Source organism: Cyclopterus lumpus, chromosome 5, assembly GCF_009769545.1.
Source record: "Cyclopterus lumpus isolate fCycLum1 chromosome 5, fCycLum1.pri, whole genome shotgun sequence".
Taxonomy (NCBI): Eukaryota; Metazoa; Chordata; class Actinopteri; order Perciformes; family Cyclopteridae; genus Cyclopterus; species Cyclopterus lumpus.
This window is the reverse complement of record NC_046970.1, coordinates 21,908,405-21,933,512: the sequence shown is the minus strand read 5'-3', so window position 1 is coordinate 21,933,512 and position 25,108 is coordinate 21,908,405. Positions and strand designations below refer to the sequence as shown.

The 25,108-nt window shown below is 45.5% G+C and overlaps 1 protein-coding gene across 1 annotated transcript in view; it reads left to right on the top strand.

Annotated features, from left to right (window-relative positions):
- The window catches only part of phc2b (polyhomeotic homolog 2b (Drosophila)), a 28,957-nt gene extending 9,305 nt beyond the window's left edge, over window positions 1-19,652 (top strand). The window contains exons 3-17 of the mRNA XM_034533257.1: window positions 2,461-2,773; window positions 3,790-3,948; window positions 4,071-4,148; window positions 4,446-4,607; window positions 5,036-5,170; window positions 5,686-5,980; window positions 9,598-9,938; window positions 10,836-10,915; window positions 11,132-11,280; window positions 14,229-14,446; window positions 15,506-15,635; window positions 15,964-16,069; window positions 16,189-16,303; window positions 17,019-17,346; window positions 17,558-19,652. Coding sequence (XP_034389148.1) covers window positions 2,461-2,773; window positions 3,790-3,948; window positions 4,071-4,148; window positions 4,446-4,607; window positions 5,036-5,170; window positions 5,686-5,980; window positions 9,598-9,938; window positions 10,836-10,915; window positions 11,132-11,280; window positions 14,229-14,446; window positions 15,506-15,635; window positions 15,964-16,069; window positions 16,189-16,303; window positions 17,019-17,346; window positions 17,558-17,712 — 2,764 coding nt within the window. The 3' untranslated portion in view covers window positions 17,713-19,652. The remainder of the gene's footprint in view (window positions 1-2,460; window positions 2,774-3,789; window positions 3,949-4,070; window positions 4,149-4,445; window positions 4,608-5,035; window positions 5,171-5,685; window positions 5,981-9,597; window positions 9,939-10,835; window positions 10,916-11,131; window positions 11,281-14,228; window positions 14,447-15,505; window positions 15,636-15,963; window positions 16,070-16,188; window positions 16,304-17,018; window positions 17,347-17,557) is intronic.
- The last annotated feature ends 5,456 nt before the right edge of the window (window positions 19,653-25,108 follow it).

The window sequence follows — 25,108 nt, the reverse complement described above, 5'->3', positions numbered from 1 at the left end:
GGCTCTCATCTTCCTGCAGGCCGTGCAAATCCTCCAGACACCAATCTGACAGTCGCTTCTCGCGGTCTTGTAACGCCAGCGTGTGCAGATCAATATGTTCTCTTGTGAGAGGAGCTCAGAGATATCGTGTTGTTTTTGTGATGCTGACTGGCTGCGTGATTTGCTCTCCCAACACATTGGGGCTTCACCACTTTTTTCGTGGGTACCAGGTGTTGTTTTTCTTCTTCCCTAAACCATCTCAAAGGCATGATTGTAGAAGTGGGGTTAAGGGTTGGAGTTCAGCGGGCGCTCTCTATTGCGTCTCTTCACTGACGGATGGCTGACTCCTCTCAGGAAGACGGCGAATGAAGGCATCATTACCAGAGGGGATTCCCTCCCCTCTCCACACACGCGGAGGCAATGGACTCTGGGATGCTAATGACGGCACACCGGCAGCGCTGGTGCTTTGTTTACAACCAGAGAGTCCTACTAGCTGGCAGCTTTTTGATAGACATGGCTGAAAGCAACAAAAAAAAAACACTGTACCTTTTTTTTTTTGGGGGGGGGGGGGATTTACAACGGATTGTAGTTTTTTATATTTTTCAGTTGAATCTCTATTTTATGGGGGGGTTCGTCAGGGTTTGATTATGTTTTATTTTAAGCGCCCTCATTTCACGGAATGACCCCAGACATGCTTGCCTATTCGAAATAGTTCCTCTGTTTTGCATGTCAGTGTATTTAATTTAATTACATTGTACATGTTATTATTACAGTAATTGCCTAATTTCAGGAGCATCTATAGTTTTCATTGAAAGCACAGTTCCACAAACACGAGCCCGAAACTCTCTCTGGTTTGTTTACTCAGACATTTAGGGGGCTGATCTTCCTTTCGCCGCTTTAAAGAATAACATTCGGTCTAAGTAAGACTGCGGTTCGTTTTCCAAGTGTGCTTTGTGGCATAAGTGGGCTGTCGAGCCGTGCTTTGGCCCCGGCCCCTAATCCGTTCAAAAGAATAATGAGGAGGAGGAGCGGGAGGAGGAAATAGCTTAAGAATTGCAACATGGCGAAGCAGCGTTGGTCTTTATTTAATTACTTCCATCACACCCTCTTTCCACTCCAACCAGCTTAAAATCCTCAACCTGCTCACTCAACCTTCACCCCTCACTTGCTCTGGTTCCCTTCCAGCCCCCAGTGCCCCCCGCCCCCCTCCTCGTGACTTAATGCTCACACCTCTAACCTCAAGGCTAGAAATTCCATCCTCCCTGTTTTGGCCTCTCTTTTCAGTTCTGTTACATCAGCTGTCATGCTGTTCAAACCCACCCACCCACCCCCACCCAAACGCCCACCCACCCCCACCCACCACGTACACACTCATTAATCCCACCTCGTCTTCGACACCACCAGGATCCCGAGTCCTCCTGTTCTGTCTTGAGCTCTGCTTTCATCATACGACCTCTGAACTTTCTTCATATTCTTTTAACAAACTTCCTCTCCTCCCCGTCCTCCTTTGACTCTACTCAACCTGTCATGCCTCCTTCGTCTCATCTGTCTGCAGAGCCCTGAACCTCTTACTCCCGTGCTAATGGATAGCGGAGCACCAGGGGAACAACCTTTAAAAAAAAAAAAAAAGGCTTTTATGGAAGGCTTGTAAATCGTTCGCTCGTCTCTCTTCCTCGTGACTGACGAGAAGAAAATGCTGTTTATCTTAATCTTTATCTTTCTTGTTGTTAAGAAGTATACGGGACTCTTTGAGTGAGTCTCCGTGATAATTAGGCCTTTTACTTCTAATAAAGAAAAATCATCTGTTGTTTGCATCACGGTTTTTTGAGCATTTTGATGGGAGTGGGAGTTTTAGTCACGTTAACGGCCCCTTCTGCCTTCCCAATTAACTTGCTTGTTTCTGTCTGTGACGTGCTTTTTTATTTTTAGGGAGGCCACTAATGTGAGCCAGCCACGCCACCGTTCATGCTTATTAATTCCCTGGATTTCATTAGCTTCCCAAATGGCATTTTTGTGTGCTGCCCTAACCAGCTTTGTTGTGCCATGTTTTTTTTTGGGGGGGGGGGAATGATGTCATACTCTTTGTTTTTAGGCCCAGTGTTTCAGAAACGGCCTGTTTCTGTCTGTAATCACGGGGTAGTTTATTTCAAAATGTATATTTAATATTCCTGCAGAGAAATTGTGCATCCAAATAAACAGACTTCAAAAAAATCATTAATTTCCCAGCTGACACTGCAGTGTAGTCTGATAGAGGATCATCCTTTTGGAAGTAGCATTGTGATTTATCAGCTGCCATGTACAGGTGTTGTTTATCTTCCGCTACTGAATACATTCTTTCTGAATACAGAATTGTATTCTTTTCTTTTCAATCTGTATAGTATAGTTTCTCGGGTTTCGGGGGTGTAAAGAAAGTTACACTGTGTGGACATTTTCTCATCTGCTCCCCCCCCCCCCCCCCCTCCCCTGTCTTCTCTTCCTCAGGCACAGGAGAGCCATTCAGAAGAGCCGGGGGTCAAAGGTGAGAAGAGCAGAGGGCACCATGGAGAGTGAGCCGGGGGCCTCCGCGGCCAACAGCACCGGCGCCGCCGCCGCCGCCGCCTCCTCCAGCACCACAGCTGCCAGCAGTAGTAGTGCCTCTAACACTAGTACTACTACGACGACTGCCACCACTTCCAGTAGTAGCAGTAGTGGTAGTAACACTAACAGTAGTGCCAGTAGTAGTACGACAGCCGGAAGACAGACAGTGCCTCAGATATCTGTGTACAGTGGGATACCTGATCGACAAACAGTGCAGGTGAGTTTCTTGATCTTAATTTTGGGTATTGTGTGTGTGTGTGTGTGTGTGACGGACACATAACTGTCCTTTGCTCTACTGCCTTTCTTTCTTTTACTGCCCGTTTGTAACACCGAATACAAGCCAACACGCCATTTTCCCGATCGACGTAGCGCTGTAGGGGAACTCAAACGGAGGGCCGTCTCACAGGATCAAGTTGAAGGAAGGAACGCCTCATGGGCTTCAGTGCTCCCGACCCCTTTTGACACCAGGATGAGCCCCTCTTAACGTTTGGTGCTGATGCTTTGACAGCGGGGTTTTTGTTGTATCCAGCCTTCCCTTTCTTGTACAAGGCGAGCGCTATTGTCACCCGCCGGCACTCTGAGCACAAAGGACTGCTGCTCTGTTATGGTCAGCGAGAGTTGTGTTGCACCCCGCCCCAAGGTGGGTCCGGATGCTTCTGTGGACCACAGGTCAATATCTTCTCTGGTTGCTTGGCAAGTGGGTCAAGGAGTCTCTCGCAGACAATGATTGAGGGAGCGGGTTTATTTCTGTCTGCCTGCAGGCAACGAGCACAAGTTTGAGACGTTTTGAAACACTCGAGAGAGAGAGAGAGAGAGAGAGAGAGAGAGAGAGAGAGAGAGAGAGAGAGAGAGAGAGAGAGAGAGAGAGAGAGAGAGAGAGAGAGAGAGAGAGAGAGAGAGAGAGAGAGAGAGAGAGAGAGAGAGAGAGAGAGAGAGAGAGAGAGAGAGAGAGAGAGAGAGAGAGAGAGAGAGAGAGAGAGACTCTCCCTGTCAAACAATATTTATTGCATCTAGATTCACAGTCTACGATCTATTACAAAACCCCCGAGTCAAGTCAAAGCCCATTCCTATTTTGATGATTTAGACAGATCTGTGTTTGTGTACCAACTCTTTGATATTCTACTCTTCTCATTTTTACTCGCAGACATAGTTTGATAGATGCACACTTTTATTTTTATTTTTCTGTGCATGCTGCATTACATAACCAGCCTCTCGTGACTTTTCCGCGTGCAGGTGTTCCAGCAGGCGTTGCACAGGCCGAACACGGCAGCGCAGTACCTGCAGCAGATGTACGCCGCTCAGCAGCAGCATCTGATGCTGCAAACCGCCGCCCTCCAGCAGCAGCACAACCTCAGCGCCGCTCAGCTCCAGAGCCTGGCCGCTGTACAGCAGGTCGGCAAGCGGCCATCGCATGAGACAATCATCCTCATGATGTTGTTATTGTTGACTCCCCCACTCCTCCAAGACAGGTTTCAGGAAATTGTACATTTCTCTCTCTCTCGCCGTGTTATTAGGCTAGTATCGCAGCTGGCCGGCAAAGCTCTTCACAGAACGGCACTTCCTCCCAGCAAACGGGATCAACTCAGGCTACGGTGAGTGCAGTTTGTCTCCGAGGGGCCTCCCAAGGTTAACGCTAGCATTAGATTATCGTGGAACTAAGTTGATTTTGGCAACAAGATGCTTGAAGGAAACTTGGCGCCACACTAGCTGTGCTGCTTCCCTTTTGCTTTGGAGGACATTTAATTGCATTTTTGGTAACATTCAGTGGTGAAAATTTTAACATATTCTGAATCTTGTGTCTTTTTTGTGGTTTTCCTTTTATGCCAAATACACGATGGTCAGAGAAAGGAAGTGCATAACCTACCTAATTATCATCGTGTCCCCCGTAGATCAACCTGACGACCTCCCCGGCGGCCACACAGCTGATCAGCCGGGCTCAGAGCATTAGTTCGACCCCCACCAGTATTTCCCATCAGGCAGTTCTGCTGGGCAGCCCATCCAGCCCCACGTTCACAGCCAGCCAGGCACAGATGTACCTGCGTGCACAGATGGTGAGACTGCAGACACAAGGAGCATCACCCACGGTGCATTTACATGAGCGTGCATATATACATAAACTCAAATTCACACACATGGCATAATTAAACCCGCTCCGGCTCGAGTTTTTTTTCTGTTTGTTTTGGGATTGGTGCATATGTATGCTTACTCTGCTGTAGTCAATAGCGTGCTTTATTCTCATTTTGCCACCGGAGGGGGGGGGGGGGTCAGAATAATCTGTCGTGGCCCAGGGGGCTCGTTAAACACACAAGGGAATGTCTTGAATGTGGCTGCATGCTCGGAAAACTTTCTTTCTTTTATTTGCATGGGCAAAAGGTTCAGTTGTTTAAAAAAATTGCTGAAGGAATACACCGATTTATTGGCCTATTTTGCTGCTGGTTGTGGGGAACGCGTCTGTTTCAACCTGCTATCACTCAACCAGGCACAACAGAACAACCTGGTGCAGGTGGCCAGGAGCCTGGGCCGGGCGGTCCCTCTGTCGCCGCAGCTCATCTTCACTCCAACGGCCACAGTGACGGCCGTCCAGTCAGAGAGCTCCACGCAGGCCTCCTCCCAGGTGGGTCCACTAGAGGATAAAATGTCACTAAAGGACTAATATAATTACAAACTTGTATTAAAATGTCCTGGACTCGCTCTGGTTTTATCAATCTGCGGTCCCTCGCGCTCAGCAATCCTCACTCACTCACATCCAAACTTAAGTAGTAAACACAATGCACATGTTTCCGTCTGTTAAGATTAGGTATCCAAATGGTTCAGCCGTGGGGAACGTACAGCCCGGTTGTACAAAATAGTTACGAACGACCATAATGTCCATAATTGGGTTTTAAATGTCAGATTATTGACTTTTCGGGACATAATCTTTCAAGAGAGAAGTTTTTACTACCTCTATCAATGAGTGGTTAAAAAGAATTGATACTTACTGTTCTGCTGTCATAAAAATATGATCTTAATATAAAGCGTAAAGTACATCTGCATACATTTTGTAATAAACACACTCCCCTGACATACTGATAATATCTGATCCTGGTAAATCTGTTCATCAATAATCTCTCATCATTCTGTCTCCTCAAGAATCAGGTCCAGAATCTGGCCATCCGTGGCCAGCAGGGGGCGACCACGTCCTCCTCTCAGACTCAGACCCTGCAGGCTCTCAGTCTGAAGCAGAGCCCCGTGCCCATCCAGCCCGCCTCACTGATCAAGAGTCCCAGCCAAGTGATGCAGGCCTCCGCGGGGGGGAAGGCCGGCTCCTCTGACGGCTCGTTTGAAGCGGGGAAGAAGGGGAGCGGCGCGGCAGTCACAGAAGTCCGAGCTATAAACATGAGCCGCAGCGTCACCGCCATCAGTGCTCAGCCCCTGATTGCTCCAGGTGAGTGCAGTCCGCGACATCATCGCATTATATGTGCAGTTATATGTGCAGGCTTCTTAAAACTGTCAGGACCAAGCAACGGAAGGAACTCTATCCAAAAGGTTGATTAGCTCAACTTTGATGATTGATGCATTGTCTTTTTTAACAGACAAGTATCAAACATTTGCCACTTCAAGCTTCTCCAATGTGCCGATTTGCTGCTTTAAAATTATTATTTTTTGATGGAAAAGTGAATATTTTTTGTAACAAAAAGCAATTTTAAAGACATCACTTTGGTCCTCAGTACATTTTTCACCATTTTTAAATTATATCTTATCAATCAGTTGATAATGAAAATTATTATTAGTTTAAAAAATCTGAGCGGTGTACAACTGTGTCTTGCTTTGTTGCAGTAATGGATTCACATAAAATGAAAAGGGAGGATTGAAGCTGAAAATCTGTCTGCATGCTGTCTGGGAAGAATTAACATGGGTTGCCATAGCAGCAGGCCATGAGGGACAGGTGTGCACATGAGATGCTGGGGAGTTAATACACTGCGGATCAGGAGAAAGGAGAGGCTGTATGGATGTCTGGTGGGAGAAAAGCTTTGATTCAACCTGACTGGGTCATTATGCAATTTGAATTACAACGTAAAAAAAATTTGGGTTTTTTTTTGTACTGACATGCCACTCACTGCATATCAGACAAACCAGCAATCTAGCTGAAGGAAACCAGTGATTTGCTGTCCATAATAACCTTAGATTTATTTAGTAAATATAATTAGACTTTGTTTTCGAATTAAACAATATTTTATATTGGTTACATTTTAGGAAATTATGTGTCAATAATAGCATTTGGTTTGAGCTACATACATCTTAAATGTTTCTCCCTAAATGGGTTGTGCTAGTCTAACTTCTATTGCATTTGAATTGTGGACTAAGCCTGCATTCCTCGCATTAATACTGTAGTCTAAATAATTACTCTAAAAATCTCACTTTCCGAGTCATATTTACTACAAACCTCTCTTTTTTTTTTTTTTTGCATTTTGCTCATAATATGAAGACTTGAAGAAAAACCTGTAAAACACGATTGAAAGATAAGATGCCAATAAAGAGGTTAAACTTATTGTTTTTTTAAAAAATCTCCAACCTAATCAAAATAATGTGATTGTTGACGTCTTTGAACGCGTCTTTACTTTGTAAGCGGTGAACATGACTCAACAGAAACCAGCCTGGCCTGATCTGAGAGAACAGACAGACATGAATGAGTTTTTGTATTTATTTATTTATTTATTTCTGTGCTATTTTTGGTCATCGGTTTTCATCTCGACTTCCAAAAGATGTCAGATTAATTTTAGAGCAATGCCAACATCACAGACATGAAGAAGTCGGAGCCTTGAATAGGGGCAGGAAACAAAAGGTTACGTCTGGCTCGCTGCAGTAAGCGCTTTGTCATCTCTAAAGAACACCTTACTGTAAAAATAATAATAAAAACACACCGCAGGGAACCCCCATAAGCACCGACAGATTAAAAGACCAGATGTACACACACAGTCTGTCTCTGTGTGTTCATGTAGCTGCGATCAGTTGACAATTTCATGTGAAAATATTTTTTATTTTAAGTGGAAACCCCGCACTACAAAATTCTCCTCCCTATCTTTTGGTTATGTCTATTAAAATAAACAATCAGCATTTCACTTCACCTCCTTTTCGTTGATCTGAAACTTGAACAAAGGAACTGGATTCATTTAGCCAGTATTCTTTTAATGCCTACTAGATAACAAAATAACTTAAAAATATAACAGGATGAAAAGGCGGCGTGAGGCCAGCTGTTGTTTTAGGTCGTCAAAGCAGCAGCAGCAGCCAGTGAGAACGTGGGAACTCGGGGATTTTCCAGGGTCTGGTGCTCCAAACCCAGAAGGAACGTACACCGTCCTCAACCGCGGGACATTGCGCAACGACACGCAGCTGGAGTAAAGGATCCACGCGCATTCATTACTTTGGAGGCGTGGAGGCCACAGCCACATACTGAATATTGTATGATTGTATGTGGGAGGGTGGGGGGGGGGCGGGGCTGAGTCATTCCAGTCCTTCATAATTCCAAGACCTTGTGGGGGAATAGCATTTTAGCGAATTCCCCCGTCTTCGTCTCCTTCCAAGACTTCTCTCTGTTCCTCGTTAGAGGCTTGAGAAAGTTATCAGGATTCACAGGGGCGGCTGGCATCCGGTGTGCCCCCCCCCCCCCCCCCCCCCATTCCTCCCTTCCCTCGTTCAGAGAAAAGTCTCGCTGCTTTAGGATTCAGTGACATTTTGATTAAATGGTCCTACTTACTATTCAATTACAAAAACTATTCTTGCAGCATTCTTTTGACTCTCACGCGATAGTTTTTAAAATCCTTTTTTTTCTCTCGTTTTACGACCGCATAAACATTGTAAATGTAAAAAAAAAAAAAGGTCCCGTGAGTGCTTTTCATTGGCGTTTTATGAATCGTCGAGTGAAGGTTTGGCTGCAGGGCAGATCCTTGACAGAGTTCTTTCACATGCCCTATTGTCCTTGAGTTGTGCCACTTTCTCATGGCTGTGATTGCCCTCCTGATTGGTTTCCAGACGTCAAGAAGGCGGGTCATGAAAAGGAAAGAAACGCAACTGCCCGTGACAATATATTGAAACTAAACTAAAATAAGGCCCTGGGCCAGGCTCCTATCTTGTAATATTTACAGTCTTCGTGAAATTATTCATGACGGAAACAGTTTAAAAAAAACAAAAATAATCTTAATATGCAAATTAATCGCACAGAAGCCTTTCGGCTGAGCAGCTACGCTGATGGATGTTCTTATCACCTGCAATGTTTAATCCCCATCCCGCAGGCTGACGCCTTTTTGAATATCACACCGCAGGATGTCTCTACCCATCTCAGACTCTCATTCATCCTGCTCTGAATATCATAAATTGTGTCTGTACGCCACACGGCTGACCCGGGTTTTCTTCTCGACACGTGAAAAAGAAAGAAGAAAAAAAACTTCTCAGCAGATCCTGATGGACACGTCTATGTGTTCCACAGGCTGTGGTTGATTCCTCACAGGGAAACTTTAGTAAACCAGATGGACTCCGGCCCACACGAAACTTCGTGAAAAGGAACAGTGGGTGGAGTGAGAGAGAGGGGGGGGGGTTTGAGTCAAAATTTGATGTACTTCCATGCTTGGATTTGTTAGGGGCTTTATCAGCGTCACCAAACCTCCACGTTCACATGACTCATGCAGCAGAAGCTGCCCCGCGGTGTCTCTCCTTGTTTGGGTTCCAGCAGGAAGAGCGAGTCAGTCGGGCCTCCATTGTTTCACTGGTAGATTTGGACCTGCTGACTCAGCATTAGCGTGTCCCGGACAGTCGGCTCTGCGTGTTCGTTCTGGAGGCATTCCTTACGTTAGACTAGCCGCAGGCTACTCCGGCAATCTCCCACTCAGATGTGTACCCCCCCCCCTGAATCCAATCGTAGTAGTATTTATCAGAATAAAAGCTTGATATGAACTAGAAAAACACAGATTCTACTTTCAGTTCTTTCCCTTTTATTTACTGTCCTGTGGCCCCATTAACATAAATGAGCAGAGGGAGTCTTCTAATAGTCGCATACCTGTATTGCAGCATACACACAGATCCAGCCCCATTCCCTGGTTCAGCAGCACAAGCAGCAGCAGCAGCAGCAGCAGCAGCAGCAGCAGCAGCAGCAGCAGCAGTTTGTGGTCCACCAGAGTCAAGCTTCCCAGAGGGCCGCGGGCCAGCTGCTGCAGACCGCCTCCATTCAGCCATCGCAGCACCCGGTCCCCGTTCTGCCCAAACCGGCTCCGCACCAGCCCTCCATGCCCAGCCAGCAGGCCACCATCTTCCACTCCACCATCAGCCCCCACGGCATCCACTCCTGCCTCAACCACGCCAAAGCTCAGCCCGTCCAGCTCACTGCCATCAACCTGCAAATACAGCCAACGGTGAGTTCAGCTACAACAGAGCAGTTGAATGACCGATGAGGCCAGAGGTGGTCGTTGGTGCAAACGCAGGCCTTTTTGTTTGGATTTAGTTTATGCAGACACGGCCTGAAAGTATTTGGTGTTTCCGAAAGCACAACGTCGACGCTAGAAGATCACGTCGCCGCATTTTAAAGGATTTGCTCTCAGCCACGCTCGCAGTGTTGGTTAGAGGGATGGTCGGTTGGTCCACTTTCGCTATGTGGGTTGCCATATGAACCATCGTGGTTTACTTTGGTAATCCCCTGGCTTGTTTTTCCATGCCATGACATTCGTGGTACCTGAGTAAAACGTCTCAACGACGGTTGGATGACCCCCCCCCCCCCCCTCCCCAAGCATCACTTTGGTGATCCCCTGACTTTTCCTCAGCCACACAGTGCAGCTAGCTTAGCTGTACACTCATATAGTCTTATTTATTTTATTTGGAAATGCTTGGAAAAACTGTTGATTATTCATTCAACAGAACACCATTATATTTAGAGGATGGGTATATGAGGGTATCTCAGTAACCATTTAATGTGATTCGTTGTTTTTGTCCACCATTAGTTTCTAATGGGTCGCGACTTTCTGTCCTACTTAGCGTCTGAACTGCTCACATTCTTCTTGTTTTGTTCCAGCGACACCCACCGAATTAAACTCCTCTCCAAGACATACAGTATATACATGTTGGAAAGAAGATGGAAAAAAACACAGGAATCTTCTGTGTTTGGGATTTCTGGTGTAATATTTTCCCACTGGTGTGATATTTTCCAAGCCTAATGGTCTTCTAGTGTTTGAGTCACTGACATTAAAAAGCACTAACAGTCCCTGATGTGTCTCGGATCTCTCATGTTCTCCCTTCGTCTTCTCCTCACATCGTAGGCCGCCCGAGGACTGGTCCAGGACAGTAAAGATAAGCCGACATCTCTGGTGGTCAGGGAGACGTGTCCAGCCCCCGCCACGCAGCCGCAACAACAACAGCAGCAGCAGCCACAACAACAACAGCAGCAGCAGCAACAACAACAACAGCTACAACAGCAGTTACAGCAACAGCAGCTACAGCAACAACAGCAACAGCAGCAACAGAGGCTACAACAGCAGCAGCTACAACTGCAGCAGATACAACAGCAGCATCTACAGCAACAGTTACAGCAACAGTTACAACAGCAGCAACAACAACAACAGCAGCAGCAGCAGCAACAGCAGCAGCAACAACAACAACAGCAGCAACAGCAGCAGCAACAACCTGCGCCTTCGCCATTGCAACCCGCCAAGCCCGTCGAGCAGCCCAAGGTCACTCCAGCCGCACCAGCTGTTCAGCCACAAGGTAACGAATGGCTCGGCATTGATTTCCTCGGCTGCTAAATTAGAGTTCTCGAACGTTTTTTTTCTCGAAGGCACACTTTTAAACGAGTCGCCGGGATGAGAAGCAGCGGTTAAACAAAACAAGAGCGTGCACTCTGCTCTCCTCGGGTTGGCCGACTATTAGAAGCCGTTCGGTGGAGGTGGAGGAAAATCAATGCTGGTGATTACTTGTAATTCAGAACGTGTTGTGTCTGCAGCGCATCTAGTTCCACCGCTCTCTGTCTCTTATTGCTCAGTTTGTTGTTTTTCTCCTGAGTTGAGGCCAAGGAGCTCACCTGATACCCATAATTCACTCGCTGCTTCGTTGCGCACTGAACATTTTAAAACGCACAACAAAAGCCCCGAACATGAGCGGTAACACAAACGCTCTCACTTCTGGAACTTTATTGTTATTTTGTTGCCTGCGAATGTTTTATTTGGGAGACACTTTAGGCGCAACACTGGCACCCTGCGTTTGTGTGCAGTAAGAGGGTCGCGAGGCCAACACCCACAATGCAGTAGAAGTGTCACAAAGAGGTGATTTATTGCACAGCTCAGATTAAAGATAAACTGGTCCGTCATTGTAAAGACATGCTGTTTGTGGGGATGAGGTCAATGTGTGATGCATGCTTTTGCGATGGCGGCTCGGAAGAATCAGCGTTTCTGAAGTTTGGACAAGCTGTTTTTAAATGTTGGTTGACTCTAAAGTGATTTTTTTTTTTTTTTTTTAAACGTATAATCCAGAGAAAATCCCAGAATTAATATCCGTCAGTATTTTCTACTGACTGTGCACATTTGGTCGGCCAGGTGATTTGAGTAGGTTGTGATAAGTCGGACGCTCCACTCAAATTATTTGGGTGTGTATTTTCTCAAGGTCAGTTTCTATGGCGATAAGTCTCCTAAATGGTTGGAAATGAGGCTAATGCTCATGTGTTTCTTGTCAAGTGAAACATTGTGTGGACCACAAATTGCTGCTTCATGGGCAGCGAGTTGGGTGTGATGCTCACCAACCACCAGAGAAGGAAACTATGTCTGTGATCCTCTGGCTGCAGGAGATGATGACGATGGGTCTAAAGTTTTTTTTTTTTTTTTTTTTTTTTTTTTTACTTTCGGAAAATTTAACAAAAGCTGTTTTGGGCTTATTGAGCATTCGGGGATTCCAGCTTCAAAGACTATCTTCTCTGAGTTTCACGACTCGGCCTTTGAAAAGATATTCAGACACGCCGTCGCTTCTCTTTCAAGTATATTTAAATGGTCATTTAGAGGAGCGGCCATTACTCAATGGACCACAATACAGGCCGCAGCCCACTCGTGCATTGAGGGCTGTGACGTCATGTCCTCGGAATCTTTTCTGGATATTTGGAGGTTTTAGGATGTGCTCAGACGAACATTAATTAGCAGAAACACAGCCCCTTTTATTAATTTGAAAGAAAGGGAATATTGCTGCCGTTTACCTCACGACAAAAGCATTACACAGCTCACTATGCAGATATTCAATGCATCCTACAGAGTCATAATTGGCATCGTTTGTAGTTCAAGGTGTCCTGTCAAGAGGTCACTTTTATCGTGGTGGTCAATATTTTGTGGGCACCAAGCAGGTAACTTGTGCCAGTGGCCACAAGGATGCAGCTCCCTTAATAATCCATGCGTCAAACTCATCGGTCTGTTATCAAACTGGACTTCCTGGATTGTATTTCTTACGATGCAGAGTGGCACATTTCAGTGTGATGTGTATTATATATTATTGGATTGAATTATTGATGCAAAAATGGGTAAAAACTGGTGGAACTAATTCCACTAAGATATAATTGTAAATGTGCAAGATAGCCATCTGATATTCTATAATATTACATAATGTTCATTTATGTTATGTAGTATTAATCTGAATCTGTGCCTCAAACTGTCCTTTAGTCCAGTGCTTTGGTAAATGGACTCCGTTCCTCATTACTACAGCTTTTAGTCTCTGCTGACAACGTGTGTGTGTGTGTGTGGCTTTAAATGCATTCTAGTTGAATTGGTTGTACTGGTGAGTCGCTGGGACTGAATTACAAGCCAGAACCTGGAGACCCTGTTCTCCTCTCGTGGGAGGAACCAGGGAGGCGGACCCGGGTCTGAAAGCTTATCTCTAGCGGCGCTGCAGCTCAGATACAACCTCAAACAGCAGCTGCTGCAGGTCGGTGTGTGTGTGTGTGTGTGTGAGGCGAATCATCATCACAACAACAACAACAAAGTGCATGTTTTCTCTGCGAACACAGCGGAAGTCGGTAAGAGATCTCATTCACGTTACGTGTTTACTTTCGTGATCCGTGACGCGTCGTGGATCTGCTGCTTGTTATCGATCTGCTTTTATTAGACCAGTGAGGCCATCGAGACCCGCAGCAGGCAGGTGCATCCGACTGGACGTGATGCCTGTGCGGTGTGTCTGTCTATATGTTATTCCTCAGAAGTTGAAAGACATGCAAAGTTTGACGTTAATCTACTTAAAATAAAGTGGGTGTGCCCGAGTTCAGGTGGATTTACCGTCATTTAAGTTCTGCATTGATTTGATTAAGGACCGCAAGGAATGATTCATTTCATTGTTAACTATTCTTCTTATTGGTTTTAATATTGTTTATTTTGACCTCTAAAATGTATTATGATTACGGATCCTTCGAGCTCAAGGCGGTGTCTTTAGAATGTGTCGTTTTGTCTAATTTATGTCCACAAATATTCAGTTCACCATCACAAATGACAAGCAGTAACATTTGAGGAATTGTTTTTTTTTTTTTTTTTTTTCATTCAAAGTTTGAATCTGAAAATTCATCTTAATCAAAGCTGCTGATTTGTTTCCGAGATTAATCGCCTATGAAATATCACAAAAGCAATGACTAATCGATCGACCATTCGACTGACTTGACCGATGCCGTTGTGTTCTCACTTCTCGGTTCACAGCGGGCACCGGGGTCTCCGCTAAGAGGGCGAGCGCCGCGCCCGGGACCCTGGCTCCGGCCATGACCCCGGGGACCGAGAGCGAGGCGCCCACCGTGACCGGCAGCGCGCCGCAGAACGGGGACAGCAAACCGCCGCAGGCCATCGTCAAGCCCCAGGTCCTCACGCACGTCATCGAAGGCTTCGTCATCCAGGAGGGAGCCGAGCCGTTCCCCGTGTGTGTGAGTGTGTGTGTGTGTGTGTGTGCGCACGCGCGGAGAGAGACGCGATAAACAACCGCGCGCTCTCCAGTGTGCTCGCCCCTGCAGGGAACACAGATCCCTCCGCTACTACCGACGGCTCACAGCTGCGGAGTGATTCGGTCATTAGGTTTTTAGAAAGGTTGGAGGATGCAGATGGGTGGAGGAGGTCCAGACTCTCACTCATCTCGAGGCTTAAAAATTAAAATAAATCCCTTCTTTAATCTGTCACCTCGCTTAAAATAAAAATAAATCCCTTCTTTAATCTGTCACCTTGTTTATCTGGTGTGTATCGTCCATATCTTTATTATAATCAAACACAAAGTGCAACCGAGTGTCACGAGCTCGAGGGCTCACTGCCCCCTATTGGCCATGTGTTGTAACTGCTAAGTACAGTATCTAAATGTACTCTATATAGGTATCTACATTACAAAGACATTGATATGGTACTTTAAACTGTGGTTAATGACTAATGGGGTAGTTAACGTCGTATTGCTTGTTGGTGTTTATATATTCTATAAATGGATTACGTGTTTATTCTTTAATTACCCATTTTGTCAGACTAACAGTCCAAAAACCTTTTCCACATTTAATTTGAAATGATATTAAACACAGCAAAGCAGAGCGTGTTCACATTTTAGAAGCTAAAAACATTCCCCCCCCCATTTGTTCCTTGATTTAATGACTCGATTATCACAATTGTTGCAGATACATTTTCTGCTGCTTAACCAATTGTTTCAGCACTATTGGAATCAGATTTCCTCCTTTGCCAACATTGCCTCCAGTTGTTATTTAATTATAAAGGCTTATTATAAAAATGGTTATTTTATGGCTATTAATCTCTTTGTGTCTGCGTATCGAGGAGATGGATTATTATTTGGTTCCGACACTGTGGTTCGAGTCGTCTGGGTTCACACATGGAAGTCTCTGCACAGAGATGTTGTGAAGTCGTTTAAATTACTTTGTTTCTTCCTCCTGGAGCTTTGCTGCCACCGGTTCATTTTTCGGTAGATTTTCTAAATCTCTTCTTCCGGTCACCAGGTGGAGCGTCTGCCGATTCTGATGGACAGCCCGAAGAAGCTGGATCACCAGCTCTCCTCAGACCCCGACAAAACCCCCGTCAGCAACGCAGCCAACAGCGACTCTGAGCCCGAGGACATGAACCTGCCAGGTGAGACGCACGAGGATTACATATCAGCGCTCGGTTGTGTATGAAACTCGTGCCGAGACCGGTTTCCGAGACTTGTGAAATATGTCTTATGAAGGTGAACACAACAACATAATGACGCACACAGTTACTGCTACAAAGAAACCGGTGTTGTTGTCAGATACAGACCTGATGAGACCTGTGATCATACAATTACAGGGTTCTACATCTTACACCAAATCACTAAACCTCTGCATGTCGTCCCAAAACCAACCTGCTAAATGAAGGAGCTCCTCTCTGGCTTTTTAACTCGGAATGCTAAAACGTTGTCTTTCTTTCTCTCGTGCTCCAGAAAAAGAGCAAGAACCCAAGCTGACGTGTGAATACTGTGGCTGGGTCGACTTCGCCTACACATTCAAAGGCTCCAAAAGGTTCTGCTCCATGGTGTGTGCGAAGAGGTAAGTCACCCTTTTTTTTTGGGGGGGGAAGGGGGATTTGTGTTTTTTTCTTCACATTGAAACGACTTTGGTACGCAAAAAAAAGAGGAAAGCTCTAAATCGTGGATTCGTGTCGACAGGTACAACGTCGGCTGCACGAAGCGGATCGGCCTCTTCCGCCCGGAGAGGAGTAAACCCACGAACCGCTGGCGTCGAAGATCTCCGGGTCGCTCCAGTGTAGAGGCGAAGAAGCAGGTACACACACACACACACACACACTCTCACTCCTTCACTGTTGTAAAGCTTCCTCATCAACACTTTACCTCCCATCGAATGCTGCTTCCAATGCACTTTTCATGCCTCGTGCTTTTTAATGAACCTCATTTGTGTCGACGCCCAATTATCTCCTCCTTTCTTTCTTTAAACGTTGAGTACTTTATTCTGCCGACATTTAAAGCATCTGGATTTGTGGTGTCCCTGAGCCACTTGTCTGACGTGGTACTTCACGACATCCTGTGACCCCCCCCCCCTCCCTTTTGAAATACTGAAATGTGTAATGACACAATAAAGTAACAGTTTTACAACAGAGTCGGGCAGTTTAAATGACGCTGAATAATGATACTGGCTGGAGAACAATCTTTTTCCGGTTTTGTAGCCAAGATCTTTTGAGTTATGCAACGCCTCGGGGTTGAAGGGGGGGGGGCTTTGGTTTCATGTTTGAACCAAGAAGTGAGTTTTATAATCCAGAGGGTTCAGCATCCGGCAAAGTAATTGTCACTGGTGTTGATCAAACATCCCTATCCAATCTCTGCAGATGTATGAGACTCATTTGAAGCGATCGTACATTATAAATCTTACTTATCCCCCCCCCCCCCCCCCCCCCCAATTAATCTTTCGACACGACGTCCCGGCGGCGTTTCACTGATGAGCCGTTCATTCTCACGTCACGCTCCGCTATCTCGCTCCTCAGAAGCTGCCCCCCTCGCCGCAGCCGGCCCAGGGCGGCTCCGTGTCTTCGCCGCACCCCTCGCAGCCCAGTCAGGAGGAGTCCAGCCCGTGTTCGGACATGTCCAGCTACGAGGAGCCGCCGTCTCCCCTGTCGGCGGCCAGCTCGGGGCCCCTGCCCCCCGCCCCGTCCCCGGCTCAGGTTCCCGTCCACCGGCATCCGAGCAGGGCCTCCGACCAGGACGTTGTGTGTGCCGTTCGAGACGCGCCGTCACCCTGTCGGCGCTTCTTACCCAACGACCCCACCAAGTGGAACGTGGAAGAGGTTTACGACTTCATCCGCTCGCTGCCAGGTCAGAGTTTTTTTTTACTGTTTATAGATACCAATACTCTCATTGATACGCTTATCGGTTATTTTTTGATTATTTTGTGCAAGGGAGGGGGGGTGGGGGGGAAGACAATTAAGAAAATAATCAACAATGCTTTATTATTCTCGGATGTAAACAAACGGTCTTAATTGAGCAGCAATACAAAAAGTAACTTCTTCCTCTGCTGTTCGCGCAGGTTGTCAAGAGATCGCGGACGAGTTTCGCTCCCAGGAGATCGACGGACAGGCCTTGCTGCTGTTGAAGGAGGACCACCTCATGAGCACCATGAACATTAAACTGGGACCGGCGCTCAAGATCTTCGCCCGCATCAACATGCTCAAAGACTCTTAGCAGGAAGGTGTGTGTGTGTAAGTGTGTGAGAGAAGAGCAGACTGTAGAACTAAATTAAATTATAATAATAACGACCATATATATCCTGGCACAGACCGACTGCACTACGGCCTCGCCTCCTCCCCCACTACTGGACCGGTTCCTTCGGATCGCACTCTAGACGGCACTCGTGTTCGCCTGCATCCGCTCCATAATGTCACGATGTCCGCTTCATCTTTCGCGGGGCTGACGGAGGTTGTTGTTGTTGTTGTTGTCGTTGTTCGTAGAGTTGCAGCTCGAGCACTGGGAGCTTTTAGTCTGCGTTTACGTGCACTCACCGTGAGGTCCGTGCCATATTCCAAAATGTTGATTCTCACATTGAAAATGAGTGATCCAAACCTTTTAATAAAGAACAAGGCAACGCTAGGCGTAAATGCATTAGGGCTCTTACACTCGGCCTCGAAGGACTTCCCAACCTCGGTTCTATTTATTCCTGTTGCTTGCTTTGACGAGGAACAGCTGATGGGTGAGGTTGAAATGAGCAGCTGGAGGGAGATTTTTGCTGTTTGCTATATTGTGTGTCAGTAGACGGAAAATCTCACAATATAAAATGTGTGTTTTCTGTTTTAAAAAGTACAAATTTGGGAAGATTAAGTACAAAACCAGGTGGCTTGTTTACATGACGCAACGTAGCGCTTGCTGTTGGGACAGGGCGGCTCTCTCTCTCTCGCTCTGTGGCCGAGCCACTCTTCGAATATACGTATTCAAAATTAGAATATTCGATGACGGCCCTAAAGTGCATGCACAACACATTGCATTTTTTGGGCCACTATTGGCTCCAGCGGACCTGATTTTGGATGTGGTCTGGCCTCCCCAGCATTGCGGTCCGATCACAGCCGGGCCGTAAAGGCCACCGTGGAGCTGCAGGGCATTTCTTTGACCCGAGACATGCGGGGTTGTGTACTTATTACGCAATTGAAGATCTTCTCATAACGATGGCAGAACTTTCAATAACAAGAGCGCTTATTAATACCAGGTGAGGATGCTACGACCTCAGATAACACATCTAGTGGAGACTCCTTGATTAAAATCTCGGATTTTGGCCCGTTGGGAAGAAAAAAAAAGAACGTACCGGTAAATAAAACTTAAGAAAGCTGAAAGAACACGTCGTGCACTACAGCTCAGCTGTGTCGGGTCACACTGCAACACAGTCGTTACTGAATTACGGCATTTAGACAACGTGAGGGAAGACCGAATTAATTATTCTATTATTAGAGATGTTTTTTCTTTAGTCGGCGTGAATGAAAGAGAGCCCTTTCTCTCTGTATATATGGCTGGGAACAGAACAATTTCATTCAATAATGTTCTCATTTCTATTCAGCTGGTACCCCTTTTGCCTTTTTCTCACAATAAGACTCGCAGCTCTTCGACACAAAGCTCCGCACAGTTTCTCCGGCGGCCATCGATTTCACTTTGACTGAGGAAGTCTCCAGTTTTTCCACCTGTAGATTTAAACGGCTCACGAATGATTTTTCAAAAGGATCTACTAGAATGTGACATTGATTTCTTGTCTCGGTTTCATAAGGAAAGACACTAAGTTATCGGAGGAACAATTTGGGTGCGCCGCTCTCTTCACGCGGCACCGACTTTTGGCACTTATTTTCCTTTTTTTTTTTTAAATGTGCTTTAACATTACGAGACACTCCACTTCGAGTGAGAGCGGAAATCGTGCAGCGACGCAAACGAGTGTATTTGTACATAGCAGCTCGATCGAGGGGGAAAAGACTAAGTGTAAAGCTGTTTTCTTTAAGTTATCCTTTTTTATTTTATAACAGAAATGTAACTGTTCAATATTTTGAAATATGCAAATGTATAAACATCAAGGCCTGGGAGTTGTTTTTTATTATTATAATTTTGTGTTTTGTGGCTGTGATGGAAAGTCAACCTTTTTTTTTTTTTTAGATGAGGGTTTGTCAAATGCTTGTATTTATCAAAACAGTTTGTTACACAACATTTTGCAATTATAAATAATTTGCAATAGAGTTCTGTCTCGGGCCATTTTTGCGTATGTCTGTGTGAAAGAAAAGTCCCTTAAAGGCAGTAAAGGTTCCTGGTTTGTAAAAAAATAGGCAAGAGTGTAGCGTTCGAGCCTGAAGCCACGCCCCCCGCTTCCGGGAGGTTTCTGTAAAGTTTATTCATGTCTGAATTGCACCAAATTCTTCGCAGCACTCTCTTTAAGTCCCCAGCAAGTGTGAAGTAGGTCAGGTGAACACACAGTTGTGACACAAGGACCATCAGACACACACACACACACACACACTCAGATGTTTGGCTTTCTAGATGTTTGTCAACTCTTCTCCAGGCAATTTCAGCTCTAATAAGTACACAATATTGTAAGATCAGCTTAAAGAAAATGTAAGTATTTGTAACAACTTTACTGCAAGAACATAACATTAAAAGTCAAAAATACACAAATAGAAATCAATTAAAACAAAATTAACAGAAACACAAATCCGACACTATTTCTTAATGGAGGGGATGTCTTCAAAGCATTTTTTATGAATAGACGCTCTAGGGACATAATTGTAGAACGTGCATGCACAGTAAACCGTGTCTGGGATGTGGGAGCACGTGACGTACGCTGTCCACAAATAGTATCTAGAAAGGGGCGTGTTCGTTTAAATAATGTTGAGTATATTCCGCCCATGTTTGGGTTATGGCCTGGTTTGTGTTCACTGCTCATCCTCTGCAGTTTTAATGTATATCTCTTCTGTCTCATAGGAAACGGGACATTTCCAGCTGTTTCACACATAACCGTCTCATACGATGGACCGTTTAGGGGTGGGCAAACCTTTTGGCTCAGGGGCCAAAAGCTTTGCATCAGAATGATGAAGTGTTTGTGTGAACTAATATGAATTACAAGTAAAAGCTGTGACGGAGGGCCCTCGCCACGGCTGCTGCTACGCTACATGCCCCAGCACGTCGGCACGTGATCCACCTCATGGTCAAGTACGGCCACATCAACTTTTGATAACTGCTAAAAGGTTTTTTTCTATTGACTAAATCATTTTAAGAAATATAGCTTATGATGTCAGAGTCGGGTAGCTTCAGGGAGACTGAGGAGCAAATGGTGCCAGAGAGTGAGCGTTGGCCTCTCATTGAAGAGCTGAAGAAAGGTAAGGATGACGGAATGAAGATGTATTTTGAGATTCAAGATCTCGCCACACCTTCCACAGAACCAGTCGGAAGGACTATTCTGAATGTCAGAGTGCCATCTGCCCGTCTCAGCGACTGCGTTCCCCCCCGAGCCCCCTGAAGGCTCCTCCATGGGACTTGTCTGTGGTACTGGACACCCCTATGCTCGCCTCCCTTTGAACCTTTGGCAGAGGTAGAGCTGTGATGGCAGTCGGTAAAGGCAAGCTAGTAGGCAAGTAGGCAAGCTTACACGCCCTGTCGGTGAGTGTGTCATGTCTGAGGTGGAACTCCAATGGCTCGGGTGTCACACTGTGGTCTAATGCAGTATTTCTCCCAAAGATCCAGCTTGCACAGTTTGACCCCAACCATAACTGTTAGTAGGTGTAATGATTAACTATGATGCATGAGAATGAATGAATGTTTTATTGTTTAGACAATAGTTAAAATGGATGCCGATTGAAACCTAATGTGTTGCTTTTATTCGGAAGGCAGGATAATAGGGTTTTATTGTGAAGGGGAACTTCCTGTCCTTGACCGGAAGAGTGAGCTTTGACCTCGCCTGTTTAGTAATTGGCGTAGCGAGTAGAACTGCGGCATCCTTTGAACTGACCAATGGAACTAACCTTTAGGTGTGAATTCATTTGCATGACCATACTAACGACCGAGCATTTGTTCTGGGGACATGGTTCTACTGGTCTGGAGACTCGAGACAGCCCCGGTCTGTGGCTCCTTGGGAGCTGCACTCCGTCTGTGGAGAGTTCTTCCTTTCTGGCCCCACGATCGTGAACGCTACATGAGTATTATCTTTGCCATTAAATATTGTTAAACTTTAACTCGAATCCTGAATTTCCTGCGGCCACGGGACCCGGAGCTTTGAACACGAATCTTACAATTTGGTGACCCTGACGTGATCTGCTGTGGCCTCGTGGCTGAGGAACTGGGCCCGCTAGATCCACGCCTTTCCACACGATGGCCAACTCATTATCGGTAAGCTTGGAACCTGTTTTATCGAATCCTGCATAGCTTAATATATACACTTTAGCGTGTGGATTGGTGCGGAGCTTGTTGAACCAGGCTAAAACATTTAGCGTGAAAACACGACATAGAATAAGGACTAAGCTAGGTCCGTGGTGAAGATGATGCTCATTTAGTGTTTTTATGTTTGTTTTGTTTTGTGTTGTACTGTTAAATGTGTGTATATCTGTTGTAAGTCGCACGAGCATATTGAACGAGACTGGTTACGCGAAGATAGTGCCGCATTGTTCCTAAAGAGTTGAAGTCCGTGAGAGCGGCCTGCCGGAGTTTATTAATTTAAACTCCCCACAGTGAGGAGTTAGTGAGCGTTACGTAGAAGCTATTCGCCATAATCTATTGTCCGCTACAAACATTTCCGCCTTAGACTCTTTAGGGACGCACATTGAATTTAACGTCCAGTAGTCCACAATAGATAAATCGTTCCGCGACGCGACTGATTAGCAGCGTGGAGGGTTCAAGTCCCCCAGCGAAGACTGGCGCAAGAATTGATATGGGCTATTGTAAGAAATAAGATAAATAAGTTACCGTGATAAACCAGTTGTTACAAACAGGTCTGTAGAGTGAAGAGAGCAAGAGCCCCACCTACCTTGGGACCGTTTGGGACAGTTTTCTATGCAGTACAGCGTGCTATTGTTGTAAATACTGTAAATATATATATATTCCATAATTAGAAGAGACAAGCATAGGGAAGACAGGATAAGGGTAGAATAGAATCCCACTTATACCATTTTGAGCCCCTGATGAATAAGTAGTTAAACCTTTTTGAGAGAAGAGAGGAAAAAGGAGATCAGAGGACACAGACAAAGGGTTATAAAATAACCATTTTTTTTCCCCTGCAAGACCACATGTGGGTCACAAGTGTTTAGAATACACGTCTTTCCCAGTGAAAGCCATTCACCATCAGGTTTGACACCTAGTGGTTGAACCCCCCCCACCCCCCATGGAGTGCCCTAGGGATTAACCTTATTGGCACCATCGTGTTGAATAGTGAAAGAGGACAGTGGTAAACCACTGATGCATTATTCTTTTTGATTTAAGTATTGCCAGTTTATTACAGCAATTGATTTTCTCTTTATTGCCAGTTATTTTATTTTTAAATTTATTCAAAAAAATTAATTTTTAATTTTTTGGATAAATTTTAATCTGAAATTTTATTTTTCCTTCTACATTTACATTTCCTTATATAAAGCCAGTCAGTACCCATTCTCGGAAAATGTCGAGCCAACTTCAATCAAGACTCAGATTGCAAAAATGCAGTGTCATTCCTGGGACAACTGATCTCAGGAGACTTGTGCGCTCTGTCTGCGGGACAGAGGTCGGCCATTTTGAGTGCAGCTAAACCAAAGACAGTACAAGAGATGCTGTCATTCCTGGGCCTAACAGGCTACAGTCGACACTACGTTCCTGACTTCACGTCTCTCACACAGCCATTCAGAGACATAACTGAAGCAGGAAGCCGAAACATGAAAGCTCTGCTCACATGGACAAATGATGCAGAAGAGGCATTCGCAGAGACCAAACAAGAAGTTGGCTAAGCCTCAAAGCTGTCTACACCTGACCACAACAGGCCCTTCCACCTTGATGTTTCTGAATCAAGCGGGATAGTGTCCGCTGTTTTGTTTCAGAAAAAGGAGGGAGGAGAGAGACCTGATGTACGACAGCTCGAAGTTAGACCACATCGAAAAAGGTCAAAACAGGTTGCACAAGACACTTGGCAGTCCTGAAAAGAGCAATTGAGAAAACTGCTCATGTTGTGATGTGTCTTGAGCTCAAGGTCAACACAGAACATGGAGTTCTTGCCTAAGTTGACCTCAAGTGCATTCTCGATGACAAGATAAGATTTCAAAAGTCTTACAACAGCTAAATATCACAGTCTCATACGAGCCAAACGACATGGCCGATGGACTTAATGTGAAGATGGAAATATTGCCGCATACTCAGTCGTGCAGCAACAAGAGAAAAGACATTCAACCATTTCTGCGGAAATCATCGCACAGCCAGCATCTGCACAGCTAGCAGAAGTAGTGGCATTGACAAAAGTACAAAAGTCAATTGAAGCAATTACTGAGAGCCATCCTGCTACCACGACACGTAGCAGTGATGAAGTGTAAAGGACACCAGACCACAAAGACAAAAGTGGCAGAAGGCAACGAAGCCGCTGACCTCGCAGCAAAGAAGGAAGCAGGCTATGTGAAACAAAGGACAGACATAGCCGCACCGGAACTCCCAAAACTCGGAATAGAAGACATCAAGCTCATGCAGAAAGAAGCAGAGCAGAGCAGAATCAGTGGGACACAATGGAGCCGTCCAAAAGAAAGGACTCTGGAGATCACACGATGGACGCATAGTGGCACCTGCAAGGATGTGTCAAGGACTCATCAGACAGGCACATGGTCCCTCTCACGTGAATCCCAAAAGAACAGAGGAGGAAGTTTCCATCCTCTGGTGGCATCCTATATGACTGAGATGGTGAAACTCTATCACCATGAATGTCCCACCTGCAATGATTTTAGTATGAAAAGACCATACAGATGTCCACAAGGAGAGTTCCTAGTGCCAGATGCTCCATTCAAAGAAATATGCATCGACTACACCGATATGGGTGCAGAAAACAGGAAGAGAGGTTTCAGATACCTACTCGTGATGATCGACAGATACACCAGATGGGTGGAAGCGATCCCCTGCAAGAAAGAAGACTCAAAGACAGTCTTAAAATGGCCGAAGAAGGAACTCATCCCGAGATATGAAGTTCCAAGGAGAATAGGGTCTGACCACGGCACACACTTTGCAAACAAACACTTACAAGAGGTGGAAAGACACCTAGGAATTACACATGCACACGGAGCAGTCTATCACCCACAATCACGGGGTATAGTCGAGAGAGCTAATCGGACGATTATGTCAAAGATAGCTGAAATATGTCATGGCACAAAATACCTAGCTGCAAATATTTTTGAGAAGAAATGAGAGATTTCATTTTCTCTTTCAGTAGGTGTTCGAGCAAGAGAGGAGAGCCAGACGAATACCAGCTCGCAATCAGATCCTAGCAGGATTTGAAATAGTTAAAAGAACATAGAGTTGATCAATTACATTTAATATAATCCGCAGAGATAAATAAATTAAGAGATAAATAATTTAAAATAGATGGGATTGGACGAGTAATTAAGACTCCGTTGGACAACAGAAG